Source organism: Danio rerio, chromosome 8 (assembly GCF_049306965.1).
Source record: "Danio rerio strain Tuebingen ecotype United States chromosome 8, GRCz12tu, whole genome shotgun sequence".
Taxonomy (NCBI): domain Eukaryota; kingdom Metazoa; phylum Chordata; class Actinopteri; order Cypriniformes; family Danionidae; genus Danio; species Danio rerio.
Window position 1 is genome coordinate 39059885 of NC_133183.1, and position 14342 is coordinate 39074226.

At 35.9% G+C, this 14342-nt stretch overlaps 1 protein-coding gene and 1 long non-coding RNA gene across 5 annotated transcripts; one reads left to right on the forward strand and one right to left on the reverse strand.

The window, feature by feature from the left end:
• Positions 1–473: 473 nt before the first annotated feature.
• LOC141375796 (uncharacterized) lies at positions 474–10054 on the reverse strand. Of its 2 annotated transcripts, none has more exons than XR_012384605.1 (10): positions 9942–10054; positions 9504–9667; positions 8254–8421; positions 7908–7969; positions 7550–7628; positions 7239–7314; positions 6885–6939; positions 3708–3759; positions 3420–3497; positions 474–2113 (listed from the first exon to the last, which is right to left on the reverse strand). It is a non-coding gene; the product is annotated as an uncharacterized lncRNA (long non-coding RNA). The 2 variants fall into 2 exon arrangements; XR_012384606.1 differs by having other exon boundaries at positions 9504–9671.
• A 323-nt stretch (positions 10055–10377) lies between these two features.
• LOC141375791 (E3 ubiquitin-protein ligase RBBP6-like) lies at positions 10378–14025 on the forward strand. Of its 3 annotated transcripts, none has more exons than XM_073910713.1 (7): positions 10740–11315; positions 11509–11605; positions 11709–11784; positions 11931–12019; positions 12096–12156; positions 12259–12398; positions 12494–14025. In XM_073910713.1, the coding sequence occupies exons 1-7, from the start codon at positions 11156–11158 to the stop codon at positions 12666–12668; spliced, it is 798 nt and encodes a 265-aa protein (XP_073766814.1). In that variant the 5' UTR covers positions 10740–11155; the 3' UTR covers positions 12669–14025. The 3 variants fall into 3 exon arrangements, with proteins under 3 accessions (XP_073766815.1, XP_073766814.1, XP_073766816.1); XM_073910715.1 differs by having other exon boundaries at positions 10947–11413; XM_073910714.1 differs by lacking the exon at positions 12096–12156 and having other exon boundaries at positions 10378–11315; positions 12494–12762.
• Positions 14026–14342: the final 317 nt, after the last annotated feature.

The window sequence follows — 14342 nt, forward strand, 5'->3', positions numbered from 1 at the left end:
CATTATCATATTCTTGCCTTATTCATCTTTAATATAAATTTAAAATTTAACACATTCATTGATTAAACTAGGGATGCTAACGATTACTCGATTGATTTATTGTCGGTAACCCTTTAAAACCGATAGACCTTATCGATGACCGATTAAGCATGGGCATTTAATAAGTTATGCTTTGCTCTTTGAGATGCGTCCACGATTTCACACATTACATAATCAAGTGTGCGCAGTTTAGGCTACGTTACCCTATGGAGTCGTGCACTCTCTTGACTTTGCATATTGGTTATGCACATATTGGTCATACCTATTATGCTCAGATCTCGTTTATCCGCTGGTGCTGCCATTAATCCGCTGGTCAAGTAATCAAAAAGTAGGCTACATGACGTTTAATTATGGGCAGGTTATTAAGACCAAACATTGGTTGTGCAAACTGTATTACGTTCTCTAAAATTTTAAAGTGTTTTAAGCTACATTATCTTTTATAGACTGGCATAGGCCTAAATACGCATCACGGCCAGACATTTATAGTTTATATAAAAACGAGCGTCACCGTCGCATTTGTTCACATGCTTTAAATTAATGCTTTTTGTCTCCCAAAAATAATATAATAAAGAGAACGATAAAATAACATTATTAACCGTTTAACTGTAAACATTTCTGTTCAGAACGATTAAAGTTGATCTTTTTTTTTCGGTTTTCGTTTCTGTTCCTGAAAAATGTCATTTGATTCTGTTTTTCGTTTCCGTTCCTTGAACCGGTTTGGAGCCCTGCATATAATACGTTTTTCTGCATGTTAAATAATGCTTTATAAACTCAACTTCATGCAGTTTTGTGAGCTAATCTAAAGTGAGGACTATTGATGCTTTATAAATCCCTTATAAATGAAAATTAAAATCTCAGCTATATTCTACACAGAAAAAAAGAAATAAATTAAAAGGGGGAGTGATTTATAGCTTTATATATATATATGGTGAAGCAGTGGCGCGGTAGGTAGTGCTGTCGCCTCACAGCAAGAAGGTCGCTGGGTCACTGGTTTGAACCTCGGTTCAGTTGGCATTTCTGTGAGAAGTTTGCATGTTCTCCCTGCATTCGTGTGGGTTTCCTCCGGGTGCAAAGGCACAGTCCAAAGACATGCTACAGGTGAATTGGGAAGGCTAAATTGTCCCTAGTGTATGAGTGTGACAGGCCCATATGACAGGCTGGCCGGAAGGTGTAAAAAAGTCGTTATCATATGGACAAGTCTAAAACTGAAGGACTTGTTCCAAAAAGAGCCGACCCCGCAATCATACGGGACTAAGGCCAAAGAAGATATATATATATATTTTTTTTTTTCCATTAATTTCAAGATACACAAATGAAACTATCTAATGAAAAATAAATCTTTGCAATCTTATCAAAATATAAAATTACTGTACAGTGCAAACATCACAGAAACACTGAAATGAATCTTGTCATATTGTTAATTGTTGTTTTGAAATGATGTTGTATTTTTATTTTGCAATGTTTAAACTTTACAGAATTTTTAAAATAAGATTGCAAAGATTTATTGTTCATTAGATACTGAGCCTTAAATTGACATTTATAAGGGATTTATCAACTATAAACAGTCCTTAGGTCACAAAACTGCATGAAGTTGTGTTATTATAGCATTTACTAACACACATGGTTACAATTACTATATGCCTGAATATAACATGTATAAATGCTCATTTGAATAGTTTATTAATCATTTAATAACTCATTCTGAATTATCTTAAAAACCACCAACTACTCTTATATACAAATAGTTTGTAAATAATGCAATACATAATATAGTAATGAAAAATGAATCAGTAACAAAGCATGAAAATACAATTAAGTCAAGTCAAGAATACAGCGTTTGAAGCTGTATTTATAAACTGCTTCCTAAAGTCTATTAATGTAGAGTTAGTGCTAAACTAATGATGTATAGTGTATACTTACTATAAAAGTGTTATTCAGATTTTTTATCTAAAGAGCCGAGATTCAGTTTTTAATATAAAAATCCAAAGCTGATCTCTGGTTTTTAGAGCCAATGGTTCAGCTTTCACCACAGCATGTACTTCCTGTTTGCTCCAGGATCTTCTCTTTATGGGACCTATGGGTGGTTAAAATATAAAAAAGTGGTTTTAGTTGCATAAATGTTCAGTCATTTTTACAACATGTGCTGTTATGTTAGTTTAATATTGTGATAGAAAATGCTAGAAAAATATGTCTTGCCTATTATTAAAAATACTTAAGATGGAGATGGATTAAAAAATACTTCCTATTAACTTCAAATCTGGTTAATGGGGTTACACTTTATTCCATAGTCCAGTTTAGACATTCTTCTAACTATGCGTAACTCTGCAACTACGTTAATTATCTCACCGTAAAGTATTATGTATTAGAGTATTTCAATAAGACTAACGCTCATCTGATTATCAGTAGAGTATTAGCAGACTGTTAGCTCAAGTTTAGCTCAAAACACTACACTGTAACAGATATCTGTTCATTACCAGTTCCTGTATTTTGTGATTTACAAGTGTTTTTTTTTTTGTTTGTTTTTTTGTGGTGGTGAATTGCATTATGGGATGTTGATCTCTGCTCTGTGCACTTTTGATGTTGAAAATTCAACTCTACAGTTTAACAAAGTGACTTTTACTGACATTTTAGTAGTTTGAAATAATATAATGTATAAGAAATAATATATAGAGATAAATAAGTCTTTAGAATAACAGAAAATGTACCGGCAGTTTATTACAAGGTTTCTGTAGCATAATATACAACAACAACCCAAACAAAAAGTCACTTTTTTTTACTTTTTAAGATTAAAAGTTGTTGGAAGAAAGATCAAGATCCCATAATGCAATTCAAAAGCAGAAACAAACAGATTTCATAAAAACAAATTATGAAAAACTGCTAATTTAATTATTATTACTTATTTTTATTAATTTTAGAGTGTAGAGTATTAGCTGACAGTTAAGGTTACCTCAATAAAACCAACTCTCATTGGTCTCAGTAAATAGTACAGCAGACTGTTAGGTTACGCTCAAAATTAGTACAATATGACTAATTCTTATATAAATTTAGTAGAGCATTAGCAGTGTTGATTCTAACAGACAGTCTAATGGCTGTTAGTTGACAAGTAGTTGCAGTTACTTGTAGTTAGTAGTTAGTAGTAGTAGTAAAGTAAATTATCAAAATAAAGTGTAACCAGATATGCAATTAGTATATTTTTCCAAAGTATTTAGCAATATTGTTTAACTAACATGAAATGAGACATCAAGTGCAACTGTACTGAAATCATCATGGAAGTAATGTGCTTCTGTCCTGTTTTACCCTACATGTTATGTAAATGAGCTTGTGCATTTGGACTTGTACAATAAAACAAGTCAGTCACAAATTAACTTTAATGATCATACCTCTCTTTTTTGTGAATGCTGGGTCTGCATCACTATCTTCACAGACACTGTACCATGGTGATGATACTTGAGGGGACTCTGAAAGTAAAAATCAAGTCTGAGAGTTGACTTCTCTGCATAAAGCTTACCAAAATATTTATTTGATTTTGTGTTGTTCTTTTTAATGGGTAAAAGCGTGTGATGGTAGCTTAAAAATAGTTTTCAAACATAGCACATACATATCATGATAAAAATAAACATTCTGAAAAAAAGAAAAAATCTGATTAGAAAAATAAATAATATTTTTACCTTTTAGATTGGACTTCACCTCCTCCAAAATCACGATCCACTGTAACTTTCTCTGAATGTAAAAACCCACACAAAAATACATCATTTAAAACAATATGGTATATGTTTGCAAATACAAATGTGTATATAACATCCAGAAAATCTGGCACTGTATTACATGTTTGTGTGTAAACCCACGATTTGATCAAGATTCCCCCCTTTAAAATCTGCTGAGCGTCTGTTTTCAAGTCCCAGAAAAACTGAGTTGTGGGAACAGAGCAGTTCTCTTCTGCAGTCATACAGTCATAACACACACATACATATGAAGAGTTTGGTTGCAAAATGCGATAAACGGCATTTTTTGACATTTGGATTTTATTATTGGAAATCACTGTTCAGATGTACCTTAATCTATGTGTGAATTGCTGCCATTAATAACATTTAAGAATGCACATTTTAGGCCAAGTACAAAACGTATTTTTTTTTCACAAAACGCAATATCCGTCAGACCAGTTTCTTTACAAAGTGCGATATAACAGTTAGAGAGCGTTCAGGATGCGGCGCGAGCTCAGCATCCCCTGGGAAGAGAGTCATTACCGGTGAAGTGCTCAGAGTTTGCTCATTGATTTAGCGATAGAAGATGAAGTCTTCAACTTCACAAAAAATTATAAAAAGGCCACAAAAGTGGACCAGAATAAGATACGTCTGCGTCAACAATACACAAATGCAGCAGGGAACGAGTCTCCGCTGATGTCAAGAGAAGGCCTAGGAGCGCCTTTTTTCCTACTCCCTATCACAAGATACCTGTCTGCAAGTGTTCTTTATAAGTTTATTTTTTAAATAATTTCTTAAATGTAGCTGAGTAGCCTATCTGAAGATTTATTTATGTGGTTGCACCTATTATTTAAAATTAATTCTTGTTGTTGTTGATTTATTACAAAGGAACTTAAAGGGCACATGTTGTTATGGAGAAAACGGTTTAGCTTTTTCACAACCAAATAAATAAGCTATTATTATTATTACAGTGAAATAATTCATTAAATATGACATAGCGAGGCAAGTTTGTGTCACGGACTCAGCTCCGCCCGCTCTAATCATACAGGTTTGGTTTTCTGCAGCGGTGTGGAAGGAGCCGCCCCCCACTCTTTCTGTACCAAGCTAAAGGTCATTTATCTAACTAACTTAATCTTACTTATCAAACAAAACATTGATTCACTAGCTTTTGGTAATGGTATTAATGTAGTATAATATAGCCTAAGGTGGATGTAGCGTTTTGCAAAAAAAAAAAAAAAAAGTTATGTTATGTTATGTTGTGTACATTCTGGCCAAATCTAACTTAGAATCTTATTATTATTAATCAATCTTTGCATATATTATTCCATGTTTGACAATGTGGGTTGGATTAATATGTAGCATTTTGGCATGTCTTTTTTTACTTAATTATAGACATAAAATTAAATAAAAAATATCCTGGATTTGAAAATATTGTGTTCCTGGCCTTCACTGAGCTCAAGTTATAGTTTAATGTACAAAAATTGTGAATGAACTTGACTGTTGATGTCCTGAAAAATAATGTCAAAATTACCAACATTTTTTTAAATGGATATATCTCGTTCTGCAATGAAACTCTTTATATACAGTTGAAGTCAGAATTATTAGCCCCCCTGAATTATTAGACAGCTTGTTTATTATTTCCCCAATTTCTGTTTAACGGAGAGAAGATTTTTTTCAACACATTTCTAAACATAATAGTTTTAATAACTATTTCTAATAATCATTTCTAATAATGGACTTATTTTCTCTTTGCCATGACGACAGTAAATAATATTAGACTAGATATTCTTTAAGACACTTCTATACAGCTTAAAGTGAAATTTAAAGGCTTCACTAGGGTAATTAGGTTAACTAGACAGGTTAGGGTAATTAGTCAAGTTATTGTATAATGATGGTTTGTTCTGTAGATTATCGAGAAAAAAATATAGCTTAAAGAGGCTAATAATTTTGTCCCTTAAACGGTGTTTAAAAAAATGTAAATTGTTTTTATTCTAGTCAAAATAAAACAAATAAGACTTTCTCCAGAAGAAAAAAATATTATCAGACACACTGTGAAAATTTCCTTGCTCTGTTAAACATCGTTTAGGAAATATTTAAAAAAGAAGAGAAAAATTCCAAGGGGTCTAATAATTCTGACTTCAACTGTGTGTATATATATATATATATATATATATATATATATATATATATATATATATATATATATATATATATATATATATATATATGAAAGTATATACAGTTGAAGTCAGCCCACCTTTTTAAAACTTTTTTACAAATATTTGCCAAATGATGTGTAACAGAGCAGGGAATTTTTTCATAGTATTTCTGATAATATTTTTTTCTTCTGGAGAAAGTCTTATTTGTTTTATTTCAGCTAGAATAAAAGCAGTTTTAATTTTTTATGAACCATTTTAAGGTCAATATTATTATCCCTCCAATAACTTGCCTAGTTACCCTAATTAACTTAGTGAAGCCTTTAAATGTCACTTTAAGCTGTATAGAAGTGTCTTGAAAAATATCTAGTCAAATAATTTTTACTGTCATCATGGCAAAGAGAAAATAAATCAGTTATTAGAGATGAGTTATTAACACTGTTATGATTAGAAATGTGTTTAAAAAATCTGCTTTCCATTAAACAGAAATTTAGTACAAGAAATAAACAAGGGGGCTAATAATTCTGACTTTAACTGTATATAATTAAAAATGTATATTTTATATATAATTTTATAAATATCTTATAAATATATTTTATATATTTTTATATATAATTTATAATTTTTATTTTGAAAAATATAATTTAGACAGTAGTACTCAAGGGTCCAGGGGTCTGTTCTTCGGACCTCGCTTAAATAATCTAAGAATATATTACAGATCCTGGATCTTTTAATCTTGATAACTCATCTTAGGCTAATTTGGTTCTTCAAAAAAGTTTGCGAATCAGATTAAACTGATCTGAGAGGTGTTGTGACTGTGTGTTGTGACAGATCTATCGATCCTCAAAATCATTATCAGCAATACAACGATTGGCTGACGGCACAGCAGCTTGATGACATCTGATTAATGCACAGTTATCAAAATTACATGAAATCCGTAGTAAACGGTTCGTTGAATCTGATATGCAATAACAGAGTTGTGAGTTACGTGTTGGAGCAGAGCAGTTCTCTTCCTCTGTCATATGGTCATCCTTCAATAAAAGCTGAATATAAAAAATATATATTAGTTAGACAGCAGTACTCAAGGGTCGCGGTCCCCACTATGTCAGACCTTACTGTGTGTGTATTGAGGACTAAGTGTGTTTCACAGCTTCTCTAACATGCCTCTGGTCCCCACAATGTTACACTAGTGCATGGGTTCACCAATTAGGACACACACTCTATTTCATTTCTAGATTTTGATTAAGAAAATAATTACAATTAAATGCACTACTACTACAACAACAACTACTACAACTACTACTACTACTACTAATAAAAATAACAACAACATTAAACACACCTCATCAGAGTTGTGGGTCACGTGCTGGAGCAGAGCAGTTCTCTTCCTCTGTCATATGGTCATCCTTCAATATAAGCTGAAAATAAAAAAATTTATATTAGTTAGACAGCAGTACTCAAGGGTTCCGGTCCCCACAATGTCAGACCGTACTGAGTGTGTATTCAGGACTAAGTGTGTTTCACAGTTTCTCTAACATGCCTCTGGTCCCCACAATGTTACACTAGTGCATACGTTCACCAATTAGGACACACACTTCTACTTCTACTACTACTACTAATAATAATTATTATTATTATTAAATTTAAACACACCTCATCAGAGGGTTGTGGGTCTCCTACTGGAGCAGAGCAGTTCTCTTCTTCTCGTCATATGATCATACTTCAATGAAAGCTGAATATAAAAAACACAAAATAATAATTAGACAGTAGTACTCAGGGCTCCTGGTCCCCACTATGTCAGACCGTACTGTGTGTGTATTGAGGACTAAGTGTGTTTCACAGCTTCTCTAACATGCCTCTGGTCCCCACAATGTTACACTATTGCATATGTTCATAAATTAGGACACACACTAAGTTAAATAATTACAATTAAATGCACTACTACAGCAACAACATCTACTACTACTACTACTACTACTACTACTAATAATAATAATACTAATAAACATACCTCATCAGAGAGTTGTCGGAGCAGTTTTCTTCTGCAGTCATATGGGCATCCTTCAATGAAAGCTATTTAAAAACAGCTTTGTTATACAAGTCATGTCATGACTATAAAGCTTTCATGACAGTCTTATGAACCCCCCTTTAAAGTAAAGCATTACCCAATTAATTAAACTTTTTTACCCATTAAGACAAGAAGAAGATATTAAGAGATTGATTTCATTATCTCTTATGGATGATGCAAACTCTTTATTTTTGAACAGATTTACCCTTAATCTATATTAACATTAAAAAACTCTTAGCTTTGCTGAATGTATTAAGGATTAATGTATTAAGTAATCAAAATGTCAAACCTTTCTCCAAGGCCAATCACATGCGCCATAGTCAAACGTTATTTCCTCTCCAAAGAAAATATCCCTGATTGCAAAAAGGCACAAATGAGGTTTTCTCTGAACAACGATCTTATTGACAGTGCAGTTAGGGTGCAGATCGTCCTCATGATCGGCATCAATGCTGCAAAACTAAGAGAAAAGAGCAAGCAACATTTTAATTATGCCCTCTCATAGCAATAAAAAGCTAAACTATGGCATGAATACAAACAGAATGAATATAATATATACATGTACATTTGAATGGGGAAAACACTTAACCACCTGTTCTTGTTTTACCATATAAAGTCAAACATAAAGACAGTATTTTTATTATATCTCATATATGCTTTGCTTCCACAAGCTCTATCATTTGTACTCAACCACAAAACTTCCTTTAATAAATGTGGACAACGCAAACTCTGACCTAAAAGATTTAATGAAATGTGTAGGGTTCAAAAACTACAAAAACCTCACATTAGCATCCTCTCTGTGTGTGAATTATAAATACAGTAAACCTTTTGAAGTGGATCAGAACCTTTCCTCAATGTTGTTCTAATACTATTGAACACCTGTTCTTCTTTCTTAGGACAGTTTTAAAGAACTTTTTTTCCACTTTAATTGTTTACAGGTCACACTTTACAATCAGGTTTTATTAGTTAATGTACTACTACTTACTAACATGACCTAGTAATGAACAATGCATGTACAGCATTTATTAATCAGTTTAACATTTACTAATTACTAATGCATTATTCAAATCTACATTCATGCTTGTACCAGTAATAATGCATTGCAATAATTAATGCATTGTGCGTGTTCAACTAGTAATGAACAACTTTATTTTCATTTACTAAAGTTAACAAACATGAACAAATACTGTAATAAAGTATTATGTATTGTTCATGTTAGTAAATGCATTAACCAGCATTAACTAATTTAACCTTATTGTAAAAGGCTACCATTTGACAGCAAATAAATAAATAAAACACACACAGTGAACATTTATGTATTATAATTATTTATCTAAAATAAAACGTTTCTACACGTCATAGAACAATAAATTAAGTACATTTCTAGGACCAGATAGCCCCACATTTTAATTATAACCTCTAACGTTATATTACTACATTAACGTATAAATAGTATATAATAGTGTCATTTCAGGATTAACGTTAAATGTTTAAAGCAATTAACCATTTAAAAAGTACGATACAAGAACTATGAAAACATACCTTAGTAACCTTCTATATATTCGGTTTCCAGTGAATGGGTCTTGTCAGTGGAGCTGGTGATGTGTTTCTCCGCATCTTTTAATGGTTTTATCCTCCGTCGATCCATTTAGCCGCCCGGTGATTGGTGACTGTCTGACCGCGGCTCATGCACTCCACCCCGGCCTCTGACTCACGTAGCACCGGGCAGTTAGCACGTTAGCACATTAGCGCGAGTAACTTTTACTCGTGTAAACAAGTTAAATTACATACCGAACTGTAGTTTGTGTCTTATCAGTGTTATATTAATACGTAATTTGAAACAACATCGATTAAAACACCCAGGAAATTCGTTAAAACATTTAATTAACTATACCTGATAACTGTCAAAATATGCAACATAAGTATTTGTCATATAACCTATTTTATTACATTATGATGGTGAAAAACATTCTAACTTACCCAAAAATTCGAATAATTTGATGATAGATCTTAATTAAGTTGATTAAAGTCGGATTCACTTATGAGATTGCGCATGTGCAGTAGGCAGAGTGTGTGAATTGCGTCAAGCGTGTGTCAGGGTGCAGTACCGCCATCCGACTACAGGAGCGCTATAGAGCAGTGCGCCGACACACACTTACACACTCAATTCAGGTAAATGGTCAAGGTGGGGATCAGTGAAAAAACTGCACTAGGCATATCAGCAACGCCCCCTGAGTCTTTTAAAGGCAAAACATAGTGGGGACCGGGCGATCGGTCCCCACTATGTTTTTGGTCCCCACTTTGTGAGTGTGCTATCATGCTGAGGTCCCCACCATGTAATAAAAACAAACACACACACACACACACACACACACACACACACACACACATATATATATCCATGGGCCACTGTAAAGCAATATGGTTCTGTCATAACGTTTTGAATGAAAATCTGCATTTGGATAAGACACCTTTAGTATAGTTTTGATTTTAAGGCATAATAAAGATCAAATGCAAGTACGAGTGGATTTACATTGAAAATTTCAAACGCATCAAGAAAACCATGTGCTAAGGAAATTTCAAACCATTTGGAACGCACAGAGACGAGCTTTTGTGCAAAAATGAACTTAAAGGTGCCTTTAAAAAAGTGTCAAAGTACTTTTGAAAACAAAAAAGCAAACCCCCAATAGGTGGCAGCAAGAGGCCGCTTTATTTGAGTAAAGCATTGAACGATTCATTCAGCCAAAGAAGCCAATAGGATGAACGGACAGTTGAATCAATCCCTGAATCATCGACTCACCCGAGTCTTCTTGGCGAAGGCCTGAATCGTTCGTGCAGGGAAACGTCGCTGTGTATTATTCAGAGATGGCCAACTGTTCTGCTGTTTATTTTATTATACTTATCGCAATGATTTTACTACTACTATCAATAAAATTAATATTAATAATGATAATATTGCCGGAAGTTGTACAGCGCATGCGTCACGTGTTCATCATCAGCATCCATGACAACCGTCCTGTGGGTGTTGTTTGAATCTCGCTGTGTCGATTGGCATCTGATCTCTGCGTCCTCCGTGACAATTTTTCCAGATTATCGATATTATTGATCGTTGGATACGTCGATTGATCGCCTGCTGTTCCCATCACTCAGGTTTGACCCTTTTTATTACGCTGTGCTTTGTGTTTGTGTTCAGTATGTCTTGTGTTCACTACAGGTTCCAGAGTCGACTCACCTACGACTCGCTCCAGTTTGAAGGCCTCAACATCAGCGCGGGGGAGCTGAAGCGGCAGATCATGAGGAGCAAGAGGCTGAAGTTCTGCCAGCTGAAGATCAGCAACGCCCAGACTGATGAAGGTGAGTTGAGGAAAAGACACTTCAACTGTTCTACGCTAACATTAGATGCGTTACATCAGACACTTCTGGAAGCTGTAAGGTGGTGCTGATGCTGACATGTAGGGATGTTTTGGCTGTTTTAAAAGGCTAATGGCTCTCAAAGTATACCGTGCTCCATAATTATGTGCTGATTCTGATTTTATTTTGCTGTCAGAATACACAGATGATGCTCTCATCCCTAAAAACACGTCGGTCATCATCAGACGGATCCCTGCGGCGGGACTGAAGTCCTCAAACAGAAGATTTGTTGGGTAAGTGCTGTGAAATGAGCACACGCGTCCTCTGTTAGATGTTATATGAAGACTCCTGGTCTGTCCCTGGTGTTTTAGTCACACAAGCTCCTTTGTTTTGCAGACATCAAGCTGGACGCTGGCGTGAACCTTCACCTAGAGCTGATCCTTCACTCCTCTCACTGGAGCAGTTGTTGAAGGTATTGAACAAATGAATAGCACAATAGCAAAACGCAATGTAAAGCACACAATATACGCACACGCACTCAGCTTCTTAGGGAGATTTGAGATTGTTTGAAGGGTTGAGGGTGAAAAAGATTCAAATGTGCAAATGCCTGTGAAACAGACTGAGAATCTGGCTGAGGCAAAGGCGTCAGAGGAGGACAAGCTGAAAGCGGTGATGTACCAGTCCAGCCTGTGCTACTACTCCAGCAGGTGAGCGTTCAGACACTGACAGGTTTGCTTTGTGAGAGATGTCTGAGCTGATTCTCATGGTTCTGATGTTCACTAGTGAGGCCATGAGGCTGCTTGGGATCCCGGGACACCACATTAGGCACTGCCCCACTAATGTGGTAACTGGGTTTTCCAAGCTCACGGTTGCTGTGAACTTGAGCTCTTGTCCTCATCAGTCAGATTGTTTGCTCAGAGTTTGACTGTCACTCCTCAATTCACAGGGCAGCCGCTCCGCGCCGCACAAGCGCATCCGGAAGAGCACAGGGATTCCCCGCAGCTTCCTGTTGGAGGTGGACGACCCAGACCGAAAGGGAGTCATGATAGACGGCAGCGGCCGATACGTCATTCCCATCATAGACGCGTGAGTAAACTGTACTTGGCATAGCCGCATGTTCTAGTGTTTGTCCAAATCTCACATGATGTCTGCTTGTGTGTGTTTGCGCTCGATCTGTTCAGTGAGGCCTATGCTGCTGAGAAGAGAAAGAGGCCGTCCTTCTCCTGCCAGACCGAGCCTTTGCCCTCCTCGTCCTCAGCAGGTGCGGCATCTTCGGTCCGGGACGCCGGAGGGAAACGGTCCCGCTCCCCATCTTCACCAGAGACGCGCGGCGACCAGAAGAGACCACGTCGCTGAGAGACCTTCATCCAAGAGACCTGGAGCCGACGTGTAAATATTGTACATAGTTTATTCATAAAAGATAATAAAGATTATAGCCGCATGAACTGTGTGGACTGGTTAACCTTCACTCCAGCAGTGCAACACACACATACACACACACACACACACACACACACACACACACGAATGAATTCATAAACACAATATCATGAAGTTTTGCTTTAATTTAGGAAAAGAGAAACTCTTCTGGGCTAAAATCTGATGGGTTTTTTTCAGCGTTCTTACTTCAGTCTTTAATGTCAGGTGATCCTTCAAATGTCAGTGTAAAGTGTTGAGTACACTATTAGTGCTCAGTCGTGTTTTTCATAGTTACCAGTGCCGATGGAGTTTTTTGAAGCGTCATATTCTGCTGGAAACGTTTCATTTGAATGGTAATGTCCCATAAGCGGAGGTCTTGTGAGTAACTTCACAAGTCGGTCAAAGTCTACACCGGTGACAAGCTCATCTACTCCCAGAACCTGCTACTCTCTACCTACACGCTGTCAGCTGATGTTTCAAAACCTCAACACTCGCATACAGAACAGCCTCAGCGTCTGCACCACTTATCGGCACTAGCTGCAAGTCTACACCCCCTCTGTCCAGAAGTGAGCACAGCCTCTTGGTACCATCCCAGCAAGCATTTTTTTGGGGTGTTTAAAGGTGCCAACTGACCATCAAAAGTAAAAATGACTCATTTTATCTCATCCCAACAGGGAAACCACCAACAATAAAGAATGAGTTACTATCTGGTGTCATGGCTTTGCAATTAAAACAAGTTTAGTTATAATGGAGGTCATTGGGGGCAAAAACAGCCACTTGAACAATATGAACAATACATAAGGGTTAAAAGTCTAATAGACGGCTTGGTTAAAACCAGGCTAAATCTAGGCTGTCAGTGAGTGTGCACCCCTAACCCCGCCTCTCACAGTGACCTCACTAGCTCCGCTGAGTGCTTTGTGTCTCAGATTGCATGCAAGTCTGCAGCCAGATACTGCTGGAAGCTAGTCATCAAATACACAGGAACGAATGACTACACGTGTCAATCTGTCTATTAAACTATCTAATCTGTCTAGTCAGTCTTTTATTATCTTTTATATGCAAAAATATTCATTCATAAAAACATATGTATATATGAACACTGGGTCAAATAGGGTCCGTGCATTTTAAATCTAATAACAAAAATAACCCAATGTTGGTTTTGTCCATATTTAAATGAACGTGTGTAAACGCACGCTTTGATCAAACCTTTTATTCCCCTTGATGATATTGTGCTTTTTTTTCCCCTCAATGCCCTCCAAAGTTTCAATGTTTGGCCGTGTCTGCCATATCTGTTTTGTTTAAAAAAAAAAAAGGAAAAAAAAGGAATGCATCGGTTCCTGCATGTAGAATTCAGAAATCTCATGGCATTGAAAGAAAACTGGCAGCAGTTGAGTGCCGAGGTCAAAGGTCAGATGAGCAGGCATCACACCTGATAAACACCTGGGGCAACTGTACAGTAAAAAAAACAAAAAAACAACATTTTGGAGGAGTGTGGGAACGTTTAATTAGACTGGATAAAAAAAACTCTGTGTGTGTTACAACAAACATTGGATGATGAAGCCCTGCAGACTGTCTTGTGTGAAGCCGAGGCTATTCTAAATGATCGACCCA

What these genes read in the sequence shown, in the direction of transcription:
- LOC141375791 (XM_073910713.1), top strand. Translation starts at nt 11,156, where the DNA reads ATGTCTTGTGTTCACTACAGGTTCCAGAGTCGACTCACCTACGACTCG. An exon ending in CTGTGCTACTACTCCAGCAG is followed by an intron (nt 12,020 to 12,095) that starts GTGAGCGTTCAG and finishes GATGTTCACTAG; the next exon opens with TGAGGCCATGAGGCTGCTTG. An exon ending in GTCATTCCCATCATAGACGC is followed by an intron (nt 12,399 to 12,493) that starts GTGAGTAAACTG and finishes CGATCTGTTCAG; the next exon opens with TGAGGCCTATGCTGCTGAGA.